Here is a 17,521-nt window from a genome sequence, read left to right as displayed (position 1 = left end):
AAAATTTTTGCAGGAGAACTCTGTACTGTAGGATTTTTTTTCTTTTTGTGGTGATTTCTGAGGACCCTTAAAAAAGGTACTAAATAAGCATTAGCAGCTTTGTTTAGGAGAACTTCCTTCTCTTCATGTATAATTTCAAGGGAAACACTAGAAAATTCAATCAGAAACTGGGGAAATTTACTTAGACTTTTGGTAGAATCCTAATAAATGTCATCCTGAAGATATCTGTAGGAAGCAAATATAACACATTCTCTCATCCCTATATAAAGCCATAGTGAAATCTACATCTGAAATATTGTAATTCAGATCACTGAACTAAAAAAAAAAAAAAAAAGAGAGAGAGAGAGACAAAATAAAGCTGTAAGAAGATTCACAGAAGGGCAATTAAAATGATTTTAGTTTCCTGAAAGAAGAGTGGGTAGGGAGATAGGGGGTTAAAGAAAAGTGACATAAATGGTCAGAGTAGGAATCATGATAGGGCAAATACCCCAGGACACAGGTGACTGTTGAAAATTTCCAAATATGTGAAGAATACTGCCCTTGACCCTGAAATAGGTAGTTTAAAGACAAAAGGAAGCCCTGCTTTCAAAGAATATAGCAAACTGGTGAAATCTGTGCAATTTGTGGAAAAGAAACATAGTTTATAATATAAATAGATTAAATGAAGTTTGAACTAATGGCTTTCAAACATTTTTTACCCTAAAATCCGTAAGAACCTAATTGTGGTCTCTCTGGTAAGAATTCCCAGCGTGTGCTGGACAGGATCATATTAGAATTTAATGAGGGATGGTAGTGGTATCATTTGAAAAGCCCTCAGAATTAATCTGGTATGTTCCTTCATATAACTGGCCTCCCCAAGATGGAGTGGTTCAGATAAATTAATGAATCCTTAATGGATTATTAGTGAAAAAGGGAATCTTCAGTATATACAGGTATTCTTAATATTTAAGGTCAGATACAAGCTTAATGACATGGTCAGATACAAGGTCACTGAAACATAAGGATCAGAGATATGAATCCACATGGTACTGATATGCTTATTGTAAACATTTTTGATGACTTATTTTAATAAATAAGGATATTTAGTGGCTCCAGAAAAACAATATTCACCAAAATTGTCAAAGTCTAAATTGAGATATGAATAAATGGCTTAAACGAACGTAGTTAAAGGCAAAATAAAATAAAAAAAAAAACCCACACAAACACAAAATGTTGCTAACAACCTAGAATGGCTACCATATTAAAATAGTTTAAGACTGCAGAGATTATGAAAGGCCAAAATAAATTAAACAGAAGTAAACAGAATAACAACCCACTATCTTATGCAGAAAAACCTTCTGGATCTAGTTAATAGTTAAAAGCCTGGGTACTTTTGTGAAAATAAAGTTTACTGCTCATTCAGTGGAACAAACATTATATGTCAACTCTGTTTCAGATAGTGTGGGCTACAAAGATAATTTAAGATACATCTTGCCATCAGAATAGAAAAGGCTACAGTCAATTGTTATAAAATCAAATGAACTTTACTTAATAGGATAAAATATCTAAAAAAGGGAGGTGGGTGAGTAGAGGAGGCAAGACAAATGGAATACAAAATGCTCACAGTGAGAAGGATTCTTTTAGTGAATTTCTGCTTGATGTTATTTGGTAGAGCATTTCTAGCTACTTTCTATAGCACATTTTAAAACACACTATACAATATCCTATTTGATACTGGGAAAGTAGTAAAAGGAGAACTGACTAAATTTGTATATTCAGGTGAGCTGCTAAGGCAAAGAAGATTTTTCTGGGTAGTTCTTAAAAAAGAAACACAAACATATGTATATATACTTTATCATAATAATCTTTGTAGTCACGTGAAACAGCTGCAGAAATGAAACAAATCAGTCTTTAACTGAAAAGTTGCAAGAAATATCTCACCATCATTTTATTAGGATGCTAGAGCGCACTGTGAACAGAGGAAAGCAACCACAGCTGTGCCATACAAAGTAAAAACTGCACTGGTAGCCACATATAATTGCTTACATATGTCTTTTTGTTTGTTTGTTTGCTTTAGGTGCATGGCCCAGGAATTGAACCTGGGTCACCCGCATGGAAAGCGAGCATTCTACCATTGTACCACCCATGCACCCACAGTGTGTGTTTTTAATCACAATACCATGAAAGCAAAAAGAATTTGCTCCTTGTGATAGATTCAGTTATCAACTTGGCCAGGTGAAGGCACCTAGTTCTGCTGCTGTGGACATGAGCCAATGGTACGTGAACCTCATCTGTTGCTGATTATATCCGCAGTCAGCTAGGAGGCAAGCCTGCTGCAATGAATGACGTTTTACTTAACTGGCTGGTGCTTAAATGAGAGAGCGCAACGCAGCCGAGCCCAAGCAGCTCAGCATACCTCATCTCAGCACCCGCAGCTCAGCCCAGGCCCTTGGAGATGCAGAAAGAAATCACCCCAGTGAAAGTTGTTGGAACCCAGAGGCCTGGAGAGAAGGCCAGCAGACATCATTGTGTGCCTTCCTATATAATGGAAAACCTCAGAAGAAAGCTAGATGCCTTTCCTCTGAAGAACTAGAAGTTTTCAACTAAATAAATCCCCTTATTAAAAGCTGATCCATCTCTGGTGTGTTGCATTCTGGTAGCTTTTGCAAACTAAAACACTCCATTACCCAGTACCAGATCCTACCTAGAGAACATTCCTTTCCTCTGAGTAAATTATTTTCCTTCTAGTCAAATACTGCAATGTTTAGAAGTCCTATACTAGCAACTTCCTAACTGGTCATCCTATTTACATTCTTATGTCTCTCCATTCCTTGCTCCATACAACTGTCTGAGATATCTTTTAAAACAAAAATATGACTGTATCACCTTCCTAGATAAAACCTTTAATGTCTCCCCTAAAGGCCAAAGCTCAAATTCCAAAAGCCCTAAAGGGCTCTCATTTTTTGGCCTCTGCCTTCTTTTCTAACCTTATCTACTCCTATACATTGTGGATTCCACACACCTTAAGCTAGTAATTCTTCGCTGTATGTACCAAGACTATTTCTCCATTTCTCTGTCCTCTTTTATAAAGTCTTCTCTCTGATAACCTCTGATCATGCTCCCCCACCCCTGCCAAGTCATTCTCTTTTACAGGTAGCCATAGTTCCTCATGTATTCCTCTTTGATGGCACTTAACAGGGTGTGTTGAAATTATTTCTTTATATGAAGACCTACTCAAGAGAGTGTATTCACCAGCAATTCATTGAGAGCACAAAAATCTCCTCTTTCATCAAATATTTATGGTGTACATACTATTCGTATGGTACATTGTTATATACTAGGAATCCAAAGATGAATCCAACATGATCTCCAACCTAATTAAACCCAGGGTCTAGAGTACTGGTCTGAATCTGTGGTGGACCCCAGAAAAGTCATGCCCTTTGATCCTCATTCAATATTGCTGGGTGGGAGCATTTTGATTGTTTCCATGAAGATGTGACCCACCCAATTGTGGGTGGTAACTTTTGATTAGATGATTTCCATGGAGGTGTGTCTCTAACCACTGAAGGTGGAGTTGCTTGCTGGAATCCTTAAGAGGAGACATTTTGGAGAGAGTCCCTTTTTGGAAGAGCCATGTGAAAGCCAGCAGATGCTGCCATGTTTGCGCCACGTGCCCTTCTAGCTGAGAGAGAAACGTTGAATGCTGTTGGCTTTCTTGAACCAAGGTATCGTTCCCCAGATGCCTTAAATTGGACATGTCTATTGACTTGTTTTAATTGGGACATTTTCTCGGCCTTGGAACTGTAAAGTAGCAACTCATTAAATCCCCCCTTTTAAAAGCCATTCCATTTCTGGTATATTGCATTCTGGCAGCTAGCAAACTAGAACATCCAGAATGCAAGTTCAACAATAAACAAAGAATTACAGCATAGCAAATGTCAAAAGTTTTAAACTAAGATAAGAAAGACTGGAACAAAGGAGAGAATGATTAAATGCCTGGGATGGTCAGAGAAGTCTTCATAAAGATGACCTTAAGCTGGTTTTCAAGGATAAGTAAAGCTCCCTATCCTAACAAAGATGGGGAAGGGTATTTTGTACAAGAGCAGCAGCTGCTAGGCCATAGAGACATGTCAAGAAACAGTGTAGCATCATCAGGCAAGAATAAAGAATTTAGGACAGCTAAGCAGAAAAAGTAAGGAAGATTCAGAACAGGCTCCTTAAGTAGGCCAGGGAGGTCAAATTTAGATTTTACCTTGAGGGTGACAGGGAGGTATTAGAAGTTTACATAGAGAAATGACAAGATTATACTTGTGTTTAGAATAATCCCTCTGTTAGCCATGTGGAAAACACACTGAATAAAACCTGACTAAAAAAACCCCAGAGAGATCTATTTTAATAGTTTAGTAAGCTATTTTAAAATTTTAGGAAAATAGTTTTAAGGGCCTGTACTAAGACAGTAGTGGTAGGAATCAATGGGAGGTAATTAAAAAAAAGATATTAGGAGGTAAAATCTGTATGACTAGGTGATTACTGGATCTACAGGTAAAGAAGGAATCTAGGGTAACTGCTAGGTTTCTAGCTTTAGCAACTAAACAGACAATGGTGCCTTTCACAGAAAAGGAGCAAAAAAACTTAGTTGGAGATGGCTAGTAAGCAGGTGGATATATAGGACTGGGGCTCAGGAGAAAGGTTGGGGCTGGAGATACATCAGTTTGGGTATCACCAGCAAATAGGCTGAAGCAGAAGTCAAGGGAAATGATGAGAACATTCAGAGAGAAATGTGAAGTGAGAATGTGGGTCAATATGTTATGAGAGATGTAGTAAGAGAAGGACTAAAATAATCCATTGTTTTTGAAAATTAAGTAATTTGTGACCTAATTGAGAACATTTTCAGTGGAATCTGGAGGGTAAGTAATAGTAAAAAAATTGGGAGATTTCATGTAAAAATCCAGATTTCTGGCTTCTCTTGAGAAACTTGGCAGATTTGATAACACCAAATGTTCTGATAAAGCCACATGTTCCTTTTTGACTATCAACTGGAGCTAAATAGCAGCTATGTCCTCTTTCCAGTATCTCACCCTCCTCTTGCCCCCCACCCCAATCCAATGTCTCCCCAACAATGAGCAAAGTGTCAAAGTCTTCATTTATCCTCTTACGCCCAAGTCCACTTGACCTACTTTTATTACAGTTGATATAGGCATTCGTGTTTGTGACCCTTACATAAAAAAAGTAAATAAGATTGTTTATCTTGTATACCTCTGTTTTCCTAGGGTATAGCTCAAAAAATATTTTTTGAATGAATGAATTTCCAGAAGAATAAACCTACTAAATTTAAAATCAAATTGGAAGGAAAGTGGATGATTATATATATAAAATTCTCAAAGTTCAAATGAAAAAAAAATTTTTGCTTATACGGGTTGGCTTTGGACTCAAAAGGTAGGATCTCAAGTATTAGGTCCAAGGGGGAACAAAGTTAACTATTTCAAATGAAAAATAATGAACCAAATTCATTTATAAATGCATATACCACATTTGCCAGGACACTTACTAACTCATTAGTAAAGTGATTATATTTGTATATGTAATTAAAGAATAAATAAGCTTTATTTTTCACCTTATTAAAACTTAATACAAGTACACGTTTATTGTAGAAAAAATTAAAAAAACAGAAAGTTAAAAACAAATCAAAACAAAACACCAGTAATCCTACTACTACTTAGAAGTAACCACTGACAACATTTTGGTATATACATACATACATACATACATATATATATATTTTTTTTTGGCATGGGCAGGCACCGGGAATCAAACCCAGGTCTCTAGCATAGCAGCCAAGAATTCTGCCACTGAGCCACCATTGCACCTCCCCATTTTGGTGTATATTTTTACAAAACTTTTTCCAATGCATAGATACGTGTGGTTTAGATTATGTATATACACATATAATTGCTTTAAAAACAGCTAATGTCTGATCTCAGAACCATCAATTCAATTCGGCCAATACGTATAAATAACTTACTATATGCAAAGCACTATGCCAACCGCTTAATTCCAAGATGTTGCTAAATCAGTCTTTTCTCAAAACCATGAAATAACTGAATGAAGAAAAAAACCCAAAAATACTTGTCTATGATAATAGTGAAAGAAAGTATTATGAGAGGAAATATGGCAGAATGAAAAGAAGAGAGGGCTCAAATTCTGGGTCCTCCCCTAAGGAACTGTTTGATCTTGGATAAGTTATTAAAAGACTCAAGCACAAGATTCCATCATTTATGAAATTGGAGTAATAGTGATATTTACTTTAGAGAATCCTAATGAGAATTAAATGAGATTATGCACGGAATATCAAGCACATGATACTTTTCAATATATAATAGCTATGTTTATTATCATCATTACTATAATGGTCAAATTATGTTGCTAATATACCATCTTAGCAGGAACTAAAATGGCTGGATTAAACAGTCAGGAATGAAGCTTAATGAATTCAACTGATTTAGTATTTTGGGAGAAGTGAGTGGACTTTCCCATCTTCAAATTATCTATTTGCAAAACTGGGTACCTTTTAGAAGGTGATATACAAAATCTTCTTAGATGGTACTATAAAATACATTTATAAAGTAGGTGTTGAACAAAGAAATAGGTGAACAGAATATCTGAATAAATTAGTCAAAGTTCCTTGTTTGGAGAACTTGTTTTTTGCAGAGCAAAGAATCCATACAATTTTAAGAAATATCTTTTAACTGTTAGAGCTATCTCAGAAGACAGTCTTTTTACATAGTATCATAGTATTTATTACACTGTAATATAGTTCTCTATTACAGTCTCTATCACTCTCTTATCAGTATCTTAAATGTAATGAGTTTATTTTATGTATTTTTGTACTTTCAGTATATTACATAGCTCACATTCAGTAAGTATACATTGATTTAAGAACTTAGAGAAGAAACCAATACTCCTATAGTTTTAATCCCAAGGGAAATTAAATAGGAAAAAAACGAAACTATTGCAATGACGTTTCTGCTTGGTTATCAAAACAGTAGCAGATTAAGAAAAACTTTCATAATGGCTCCAGGTCCTGACCCATCAAGATTAAGGAGTCTAGGCTAAGGATAGAGAAGGCAAAGTTTAAATATAAGGTTGTTTAGAAATGCATCTGTCTGCATGACTCATTGAATTTAGAAACATATAGAAAATACTTTTAAATTATTAATTTGTATTATCTCTTCATCCCCTCTACTAGAATAGATATGAAACTAAGGAAAAAGTAGAATGAGACGGGCATTACTAAGAGGAAAATTTCTCAAATTTCCATGGAAAGATAAGAAAGCAGAGGGCAAAGAGATTTCAACCTACCCCTCTCTTTGCAAAGGACAAAAAGGAATTCAGCAGCAATTTGCTTGACTCCAAGGTCAACATGTGTCATGAGGCGCACCAGCTTATTTCTCATAGTTGAGCCAACTTCAGGTCGATTTGTCACATCCCTTAATGGTGGTAAAACCTGATGGTACAAACACAAAAACCATCATCAATGGAAGGTTCTAGAGTAAGCAAGGGTGGTACCTTGCAACTAGTCAGTACTATAATCTCTACTGGGCTCAGTGGAAAAAACATTAAAAAAATCAACAAAGGTTTGCCTCCAAATAACAGAAAAAATAAAACTAAACAACAAAAATAAAACAAAGACCTCAAATAATTTCATGCCTGTAATGATACCTTATTTGAAGGAGAACACCTTTTCATTATACCAACACTCTATACTCATTCCAGTTTCTCAGTTTCTACTCATCTCCACACCTGGAATACTATACTTGTCCCTATCAAAACCCATTCTAAAGTCTGGGTCAAGTTTCTCTTTCTTCCACGCAGACTCTCTTAATATTCTGAGTCACTGATTTTAGTTTCTTTGAATTCCTGCAGGACTTTCAGTATTTACTAAAAAAAATCCATACTATGTTTTCTAGCTGTTTTATTTTATAATACAAATAGCTATTAATTACTGAGCACTTCCTATGTGCCAGGCTCTGGAATACAGGTGTAAATATACTAACCTATAATTCTCACAGTAACCCTACAAAGTAGGTAACATCATCATTATCTCTATTTTAGACTGATGGTCAGAGAGGTAATGTGACTTGTACTAAGTCTTTCTGTTCATTTGCTCACTTAGTTATCCATTCATCCATCTGACATCTCCCTTCTGATTTTCCTCCGATTTCACTAATTGCTTTGTTTCTGCCTGTTTTGCCAATTCTCTTTTCTCTTACTGACTTCCAAATGTTGAAATATTCAAGGAGGTAACTCTTCTTTACTATTTTCACTCACTCCATTGGTGACCTCCTCCAATTTCATGACTTACAGTCTCTATATGCTTATGATCCCTAAATTAACCTCTATCTTGATTTTTAACCCTGCTCTCCAGACTCTAATAGGCATCTCAAATTTAAACATGTCCAAATGGGACTCTTGATGCTCCTACCAAACCTGCTCCTCCTGTACTTATCTCATCTAACTGAATAGCAGGTCCAAACTTCCAATTGCTTAGGACAAAAGCTTTGCAAATATCTTTCACTCTCTCTTTTCTACCTCACATCTAGTCCATCAACAATTATGTTGGCTCTACTTAGAAATAAACTCAAGGACTCAAACACTTCTAACTAACTTCTCCGGTATGACCAAGTCCAAGCTACCAAAACCTCTTGCCTAGACTATTACTATAAACTCCTAACTAGTCTCTTCTTCCATCCTGGTCCCCCTACAGTTTATTCTCTATATAGCAGCTAGGATGATCCTTTGAAAGTCAGATCATGTCTTTCCTCTTCTCAATGCCCTCCAATTCTCATGGCTTTTCACCTCAGTCATTATAAACGAGAAGGTCCTAATAAGTGCCTTATAAGTTTCTATGTAATCCAGCTCCTTGCTACATCTCTGATTTCATTTCTACTCTCCTCCTTCATTAGGATGCTATAGCCACACAGGTCCCCATGGAATTCCTTAAACATGCTTTCCTGCTTTTCCACTTTCTTAACTCAGGGATACCTTTACATTTGCCATGCCATCTGCCCAGAAACTCTTTCTAGAGAGTTGCATGGTTCCGTCACTTACTTCCTTTAAGTCTCTGATCAAATGTCATGTATGAAAGATCTTTCCCAACCACCCTACACAAAAAATCTTTAACATTCTCTGTCTTATTTCCTCTATTCTGCCTCTAGCTCTTATTACCACCTGACAGAATATATATTTACTTGTTATTGTCTATCTTCCTCCACAAGATTAAGTTCCATGGTGATAGGGATTTCTTTCTGTTTGTTTACTGCTATTTTTCCCATGTCAGGCATATTATAGGTATTCAACAAATATTTGTTGATTGAAGATAGAAAGAAAGAATTCAAGTAACATTTATTAAATGCCTTCTACAAACTAAGCACTATTCTAGGAAATCGAGATATTTTATTCAACATGAAGTCAAATAAAAATCTACTGTACAGCTATTATATGCTATGCCTTTTATGTATATATTATTTTATTAATCTACTCAGCTGACTTTTTTCCTTCCTTCTCTTTCTTTCTATATTGAGTGCCTACTGTGTATCGAAAGCACTGAAGGCACTGGAGATATATCTACGAACAAAAATGAAAACTAAATTTTGGCAAATTAAGTCATTTACCAAAACTGTTTATGGAATTATACTTCAATATTTCCAGCAGGATAGAGCACAACACTGGGCCCAAAGTAATCACATAATATATCCTTATTATTTCATTGAGCCAACCATATTAAGTTTCTCTGTCCCATTTCTAAAATAATGAGATATGTAACAGCTGATTTCAAGCGGTAGGTGCTTCTAGCCCTAGAATAGAGAGTTGTTTTTTTTTTTTTTTTTTAACATGGGCAGACACTGGGACTCGAACCCGGGTCTCTGGCACGGTAAGCGAGAACTCTGCCAGTGAACCACCGTTGCCCACCCTAGAATAGAGATTTTATTAACAAAGGTTATCACACAAACATTTTATCTATTTTTAGTTCCTTAAAACAAGTTCTCTATGGAATTTTAGTCATCACCATTATATAACACCCACACACAAACCACATATGCATGATCCCTTTCCATTTCTCACCAAGTACTATCCTCCAGCTTTTTTCTTTTCTATTACAAATTTTGTCCAGTTCCTCTGTCAAAGCCACTAAACACTCATCTCTTCTATAAGCCTCTCCAGACTAATACAACCTGGGTCAGAAATTTCTATCATCTATTCTCCTTTCTACATGCCCAGATACAGAATATTCAAGACTAATTTCCCTTGGGGATGCACGAGTTAGATTTAATAGATATTTATGACAGGGCCTAATAATTAATTAGCCATGGTTCCATTTATACAAATATCAAAGCTAATCATCTCCCACTTTAAATTCTGCCTTTTCTTGGTCAACATGGTCCACAGTACACCTCTTCAGAAGGAAAGCTGATTTCTGTACTGTGACTTATATCTTTAATTTTATTTTTACTTGTCACGTATCATCAACTCCTTACTATATTGTAGCATTTCTCAAGGACAAAGAGAAGGTCTTATAATCTTTTCTATCTACACAATATGTGGCCAGGGTCTTATATAAAGAAGTTGTTTAAGAAATAGGTTTTTTGATTGTTGTACTGGTTTGAAACTGTTATGTAACCCAGAAAAGTCATGCTCTTCTCGTGCAAACTTAATATAAATGGGGCCTTTTGATTAGGTTGTTTCCATGGAGACGTGACCCCACCCATTCAGCATGGGTCTTAATCTGCTTACTGAATTCCTTTAAGAAATGGACATTTTGGAAAGACATAGACCTTAGGATATGCTAAGCTAAGACATGAAATTCACAGTTCGCCCCAGAGAAGCTAAGTGAGAATCCACAGATGCTTAGAGAGGAAGCCACTGGAATCAGAAGCTGAAAACAATGAACCAGGAACAAGGACCAGCAGAAGCCAGCCACATGCCTTTCTAGCTGACAGAGGTGTTCCATAAACCAGTGTGGCCTTTCTTCAAAGTCAAAGTATCTTCCTCTGGATGCCATAAATTGGACACTTTCATGGCCTTAGAACTGTGAATTTGTAACCTAATAAGTCCCTTTTGTAAAAGTCAATCCAGGGCAGTGCACAGCAGCTCAGTGGCAGAGTTCTCGCCCGCCATGCTGGAGACCTGGGTTCAATTCCCAGGGCATGCCCATGCCAAAAAAGAAAAAAAAAAGAAAGTCAACCCATTTCTGGTATATTTGCATTCTGGCAGCATCAGCAAACTGAAAAAACTGTCTTGGTCAGAGAAAATCTAAGCCATAAACCTGGATTCCCCATGTAAAAAAAAGTAAAATAAAGAAAACTTAAAAGTATTTTCATTTATTATTCTTCATTTAGTCCTCCTAATCAAGGTAGAATGTCTTAATCAAATTTGGAAATGGTTTTAATTCATTAATTTGTTTATTTGGCTTAAGTGAATATTCATGCTTCTATGGTATTTCTCTTTCCTCAAAAAACTGTAAAGTCCTCAAAATTAAGAGTCCCTACTTTCCAATCCCTCCCAATCAGAAATATTTATTAATGGGCTCTACACAGAGTAAGGTGCTTACTAAATCTTGACCATAAACATGAAAGGTTAAAAAAAACCCAATTTAATTTTTAGGGAAATTAATAATGGGGTAATGGTACTACAATGTACTGAAATGTGGAAAGATGCGGAAGAAACAGTTTGGGGAATGGGAAATCAATAGATTAGTTTGGGGTATGTTAAGCTTAAGATACCTATTAGACATCTAACAGGAGTTAGTTGTACAATATCTGGAGCTTCTTAGGGGACAGGTCAGGGCTGAAGATAAAAGCTTGAAAGTCATCAACCATTTAGATGGTTTTTAAACCATGAGAGCTGAATGAGATCACCAAATGAGTGGAGATGGAGACAAAAACTGAGTATTGAGCTTGGGGCACTCAAACATTCAGGGCTGGGAAGAAGAGAAAGACCGAACAAAGAAGAGGTTCCTTATTATGTCTGTAAATCAAGTAAAGAAAGTATTTTCAGAAGGAGGAAAAACTTAACAACATCAAAATTCTATTGGGGAATTCAATAGAAAAAAGTTGAGAACTGACTATTGGCAATATTGGACAGATGACCTTGATAAATACCTTTGCAGTGGGGTGGAACACATGAAAGCCTACTTACAGAAGATTCAAGAAAGAAACAAAGATGAAGAAAAAGGAGAGAGAGGGTGAGTACAGAAAACCCTTCTGATGAGGAAGAGGAACAGAAATGGAGAGGCAGCTTGGGAAGTATGGTTAAGGGAAGGTTTTATTTTAAAGGTGGAAGGTATGGGGTACACAGGAGGTTCAGTGGCAGAATGCTTGCCTTCCATGCAGGAGACCCAGGTTCGATTCCCGGACCATGCACCACCACCCCCAAAAGATGGAAGGTGTTTAAGTACTGACAAAAATAATCCAGTACATTTAAAAAATGACTGATGCAAGAATAGAGAGGGAATAAATGCAGGAGAAAAGTTTGTGAGAAGGTGAGAGGGAATGGGATCTGGGGTGTGAGGGGAGAGGTGGCCACAGACAGAAGAAATTCATCCACTGTGATAAAGATATGGCAGTGCAGATGCAAAGAGATGGCAGATGCAGTGGAGGATATATGAAGTTCTCTTTATTTCTAAGTGAAATAGAAAACAGAAGTTAACAAATGAGAATGAGGAGAGAAGAAGGAATGTTGGAGGTTTGAAGAGAAAGGAGTTGTGAAATAGTTACCTTGGAGCATGCCAGGGGCCCACTTGGAGCTGGTAGTCTTAAATTTAAGGTAGTCTAGTGAATATGGTGTATTCGATATGTTCAGGTGCTCAGGTGGAGGCCTAGAATTGGTGGAAGGTTGGATTTAATCAGTTTGGTTTTGCCAAGTGACTATAACTGAGGAAGAAAGAGAAGTACTGGTTAAAGATAAATGCAAAGAAGTGATAACAGTTATGGACCACAGATGGAATCCAGGCTGGATAAGTACTAAGTACATGGGGCAAGTGATAGACAGCAAAAAGAAAAAAAAAGATAGACTGACAATCTTCATGGGGATGAAACAGTGTTGGATGGAGTGTACTAAGATAAAGTGGTGAGAGTGGGATATTTATATTGGGATTTTAGAAGTCAATTCCAGTTACTGTTAATATCAATTAGGATCTGATTAGGATTAGGACCTGATTTAAAAGTTGATGATTAGGATTTGATTTAAAAGCTTAAAGTCACTCTTAATTCTTTTCTTTCTTCCTCCACCTATATTGCAATCTATCAGTAACTTCTTTGAGCTCCACTTTCAAAATATCCTGATATTTATATTCTAACCACTAACATCTCCTCCAAGCCTTCATCATCAACTCCTTTGGGCTACTGCAGTGCTAACTAATTCAAGCTCCTCTACAGTCTATCCTACATATAGCATCTTTAAATATAAATTAAATCACTCTCCTTTTCAAAATACTCTGATGCCTTCCCATCTTATGTAGAAGAGAATCAAATCCTAAATAACCTTATGTTATTTGGCCCTTGCTTACCTCTCTTACCACTCTCCCCGTTGTGCATAGTTGTCCAGCTATATTGGCACCCTGTTTTCCTTAAGCATATCAAAGCATCCTCTCATCTTAGGAAATTCGAACTTGTTCTATCTGGTATATTCTTCTTCCAGATAGTTTCAGGACTTCTTTTCACACTTATCCAGATTTCTGCTCAAATGTCATTTCCTTAGAGAGGCCCTTCTTCTTTTTATTTATTTATTTATTTTTTTGAGAGGCCCTTCTTTATTCCCCTAAGTCTTCCCTTCCCTTACTGTTTTATCTTTCTTTAGAAAATTTACCACTACTCACCATTATATTATATGTTTACTTTTCATAAGGTAAACTTCAAAAGGACAAAGACTTCATTGGTCTTCAGTGGTTAGAATATAATATATACCAGATGCTCAATAAATTATTTATTTAATAAACACATGACTTAAAAAATACCTAAGATCACTTATTTTTTTTTTAGTAGAAAGAAGACTTCAAAGACTAAAACTAACTTTTCTGTGTTTCTGATTTTCTAAAAGAAAACTGTTATAAGCCAATTTAACTTATTAGTTCTATGTAAAAAAAAAAAAAGACAAAATTAACTTTGAGATGTAATATGCATTAATTACCTGATCTTTGAGAAATTTTCTGATGTTTCGATGGACTCGGGAACATTCTGTTAATAAGCTGAGAACTGGAGTTAGACCCTCTCTATAGCTGCTTCCCTACAAAGAAAATCATACATGCTACATTAGTTGAGTTTCTAGTTTCTAACCGTACTGTTTTCTGTCAGGTAGCTGAGCATATTAATGCTCTTTTTTAGGGGACTGGGTGGAGGTGGGTAAAATATCTTATGCTACCAAATCTTTACAAACTGTTTAAAAAGTTATTTCCTCAACAGTATTTTCATTTTATCAGTTATCTTTATGTTTATTAATGCCCATTTTTGTCCTTCCTGGATTTTTCCACATTTTTCTATGGTGATCACAAGCTCAGCAAATGGGCTTAAATGAGGCAATAGGTTTTGCAATCCATCCATATTGCCCTGCTGCCTTTTAATATAGTTGCCTGCAAAGTGAGAGGTAGACCAAAGAAGATAAGCAGTTCACAACAAAGGGAAAAGCTGAAGATGTTTTTCAGGTATTATGGAAAGTATTTATCATCAAGTTATCTGGGGGATAATTTCTTACTTCTAGGAGTTACAACAACCTATATGGAAGAGTAATTAATTTTCTATTTTTCCTGTCACAATTTCAGTTTTGCATCAACACAATTTTCAGGATTAAACCATTTACCATTTACTTGGTTTCAACAATCTATCATATCTTATAATAAAATGCTTTAGCAAAGGACAAACAATTAGGCAAAAAGTAAGCTATTAAAAAAAGCTTAAAATCATGTCCTGTGGTGTATATGTATGGCACATTTACAGTCTATAAGGCATCTTCTCAAAACCTCCAATTTTAATCTTACCTTATCTATTCTCTTTTCCATAAAATTGAGCAAAACATGAATCGCCTCCATATTCATACCATTATATACCATGGTATTATTTTTCAAAACTGTTTCTTGCTCAGCTGTTTTATCACCAGGCAGTTCATCTAGAGTGGTTGCTTCTTGGGCTGTTTCTTCATGGGTTAATGGACAAATGAGAACATCCAAACAAGAGACGGGAACATTGCTTAAAAGGTTGACTGCATTGCTGAAAAGCAATTTAAAAATGCAATATTTTAATCTGACTGAATAGTCCTTTAAAATACAAACATAATTAATAAGTTCAGAAATAACTTTCAGGAATCAATTAAAATTTTTCTTTTTCAAAATCAGTGATTAAATATTACTTGACATTTGCTAACTAGCAGAAAAGAAAGAAAACTGTTTCAAATATACATATAACAAATTAGAAAAATGTTAAATGGACAGACACAATCATATGATGTCATGATACCTTCTGAAATACTAAAATAAGAACTAGTGAGCTTTAATGTCACCTCTTTAATTTTATGATGACAATAATGCTAGCTTTGCATTTTTTCCTGGGGTTTTAAATTCTTTTGTGGATCCACTGGGGCTTTATTATTTCTTAGATTACAACATAAAGCATTTAATAAGCACTGTAGGTAAGTAGTTTATCAGAGAGGCAATAAACTTATAAACCAAATATTACAGGATTAATTTTTTAGTCTTTCTAGATGTAGAAAACTATTTTTAAACCATCCCATTTTTGTAAGGCCTTTGCAGAAAATGAGTAATGGTGTTTTTTTTCTCCTCTCTTTGCCAGATCTCTAAAACAAACAAACAAACAAAAAAAGCTGGAATTACAATTTCTATCCCTTAGGCCTTTCTTCTATGTTTTAGTGAATACAAGAGCCTGTGATGTATACCAGTAGAGGGAACCCAAACATTGTATTTCTAGAATTCCCTAAAAACCTTGATCTGTTACTCATAGTATGAGATTAAAATGATACTAACAATTTTAAAATTAATAATTTTCTAAGTCAACCATTTCTCTACATGCATTATTTCAGTCTTTCATCTAAAAGAAGAGGCAGTGTTCTATGCAGCTGAATCTTATCCTGTGCCTCAGAACTTCCTGATAAACAACAATGAAAAGAGGCATTACATTTCCTAGGGACAGAGTAGCAGTTCTAAAAATAACCACATCCTGACTAAAAATAAGTTCTTGCAAATGTAATTTTAAAAGTCAAACCATCTGGAAGCCAAATTCAGGGCTTAATCTAAATCATGCTATATTAATTTAGATATTATTTCCTTTAATTTAGATGATAAGTGACAATCTCAAAAATAAAACAAAACAAACAAAAATCAGAAAATAAAATTTTTTTCTTCTCCTTTCTCCTGAAATGTGACTTCAGTTTCTGAACAATATTTTCTTCTTTCTTTTTATATGATAGAAAAACAAAAATTCATAAGAAATCAAAGTTTTAAAATTAGACAGTATGCAAAGAACAATGAGTGACAATGTATTGGGCATCAAAAATAATCTGAATGAAGAGCAAAAATAATTTAACAGGTCCCATGAATTAATGATTCCTGGTAAAATACAAGCTATTTGATTGTCCTCACTAACAATGAACTACCTTCTAAACAAAATTTCTAATTCTGGTTATTTATAAACAATCAAAGTTGGTTAAAATAAAATACTTTTACCACAAGCTTAATTTTTTTTTTGCAAATATCTGCAGTTCCTTACTTACAAGTTAGGAATATTAAATATTACATTAAATATTTTACTTCTGACTTAAGCAGTTGGAAATTGTTATTAAATATCTCAAATTCAATGTGGATAGAAGAAAAAAAAGAAATTTATCTTAGAATTACTCTCCAAAACTGTCCAAGCCATTCTGAAATTTCCTAGGATTTCTTGAAAACATAGGACAATAAGCTCTGGAGTCCATCGTTTATATGATTCTCAAAGATCACAGGTGGAAAGTTTAAGATGGTCCATTTCATTACAAAGGAATGCTTCCCCTTTAAATTCGTTTAAAGTAAGCAGCTTTCAGGAATTCAGTACATTTAAAAAACCAAATACAGAGTCTGATTCAACAAATATTTGGAAGTTTAAGGCTTTTCAAAAAAAGTTCCATTTCCTCATCTCTTATTAAATAACTGGGTTCCCAAACAACTACAAAATTAATTTTCTGGCTCACTGTGTTTGAGCTATTCTTTTTAAGTAAGGAAGGCCAGCTTTTTGAGCTCTGTCACTTCTCTGACAGTTTTATTTGTGGTAGAAGAGTGTATGAAATTCTCCAGCTACCAGGAAGTCAGTGACTATGCACAGATCTGCACAATGGTGTTTGCATTCCTACTCCAGGGGGTAGAAATACTGTGTATATTACTCTCCCCTTTTCAGCTTCCTAGAGACCATTAATCACTGGGACATGACATCCTCCTGCTCAAGCTCCCAGCCCCCTCCTGATATGCAGATTTAAAAGCAAGGCCTGTTTAGAGCTCCTTACTGCTCTG

At 35.4% G+C, this 17,521-nt stretch overlaps 1 protein-coding gene across 8 annotated transcripts in view; it reads right to left on the bottom strand.

Moving 5' to 3' along the window:
• RIC8B (RIC8 guanine nucleotide exchange factor B) overlaps positions 1–17,521 on the bottom strand; it is a 128,265-nt gene that overhangs the window by 29,857 nt on the left and 80,887 nt on the right. For all 8 annotated transcript variants that reach the window (XR_013179240.1, XR_013179241.1, XR_013179242.1 and 5 more), the window contains exons 5-7: positions 15,008–15,236; positions 14,164–14,259; positions 7,339–7,483 (exon numbers count right to left, since the gene is read on the bottom strand). Coding sequence is in view for 3 of the 8 variants with exons in the window: in XM_077168614.1 (XP_077024729.1) it covers positions 7,339–7,483; positions 14,164–14,259; positions 15,008–15,236 (470 nt within the window). In the remaining 5 variants the exon portion in view is untranslated. The remainder of the gene's footprint in view (positions 1–7,338; positions 7,484–14,163; positions 14,260–15,007; positions 15,237–17,521) is intronic.

This window comes from Tamandua tetradactyla, chromosome 7 (genome assembly GCF_023851605.1).
Source record: "Tamandua tetradactyla isolate mTamTet1 chromosome 7, mTamTet1.pri, whole genome shotgun sequence".
NCBI classification, from domain to species: Eukaryota; Metazoa; Chordata; class Mammalia; order Pilosa; family Myrmecophagidae; genus Tamandua; species Tamandua tetradactyla.
The sequence above is the reverse complement of the archived record's forward strand: the minus strand, read 5'-3'. Positions and strand labels throughout refer to the sequence as shown.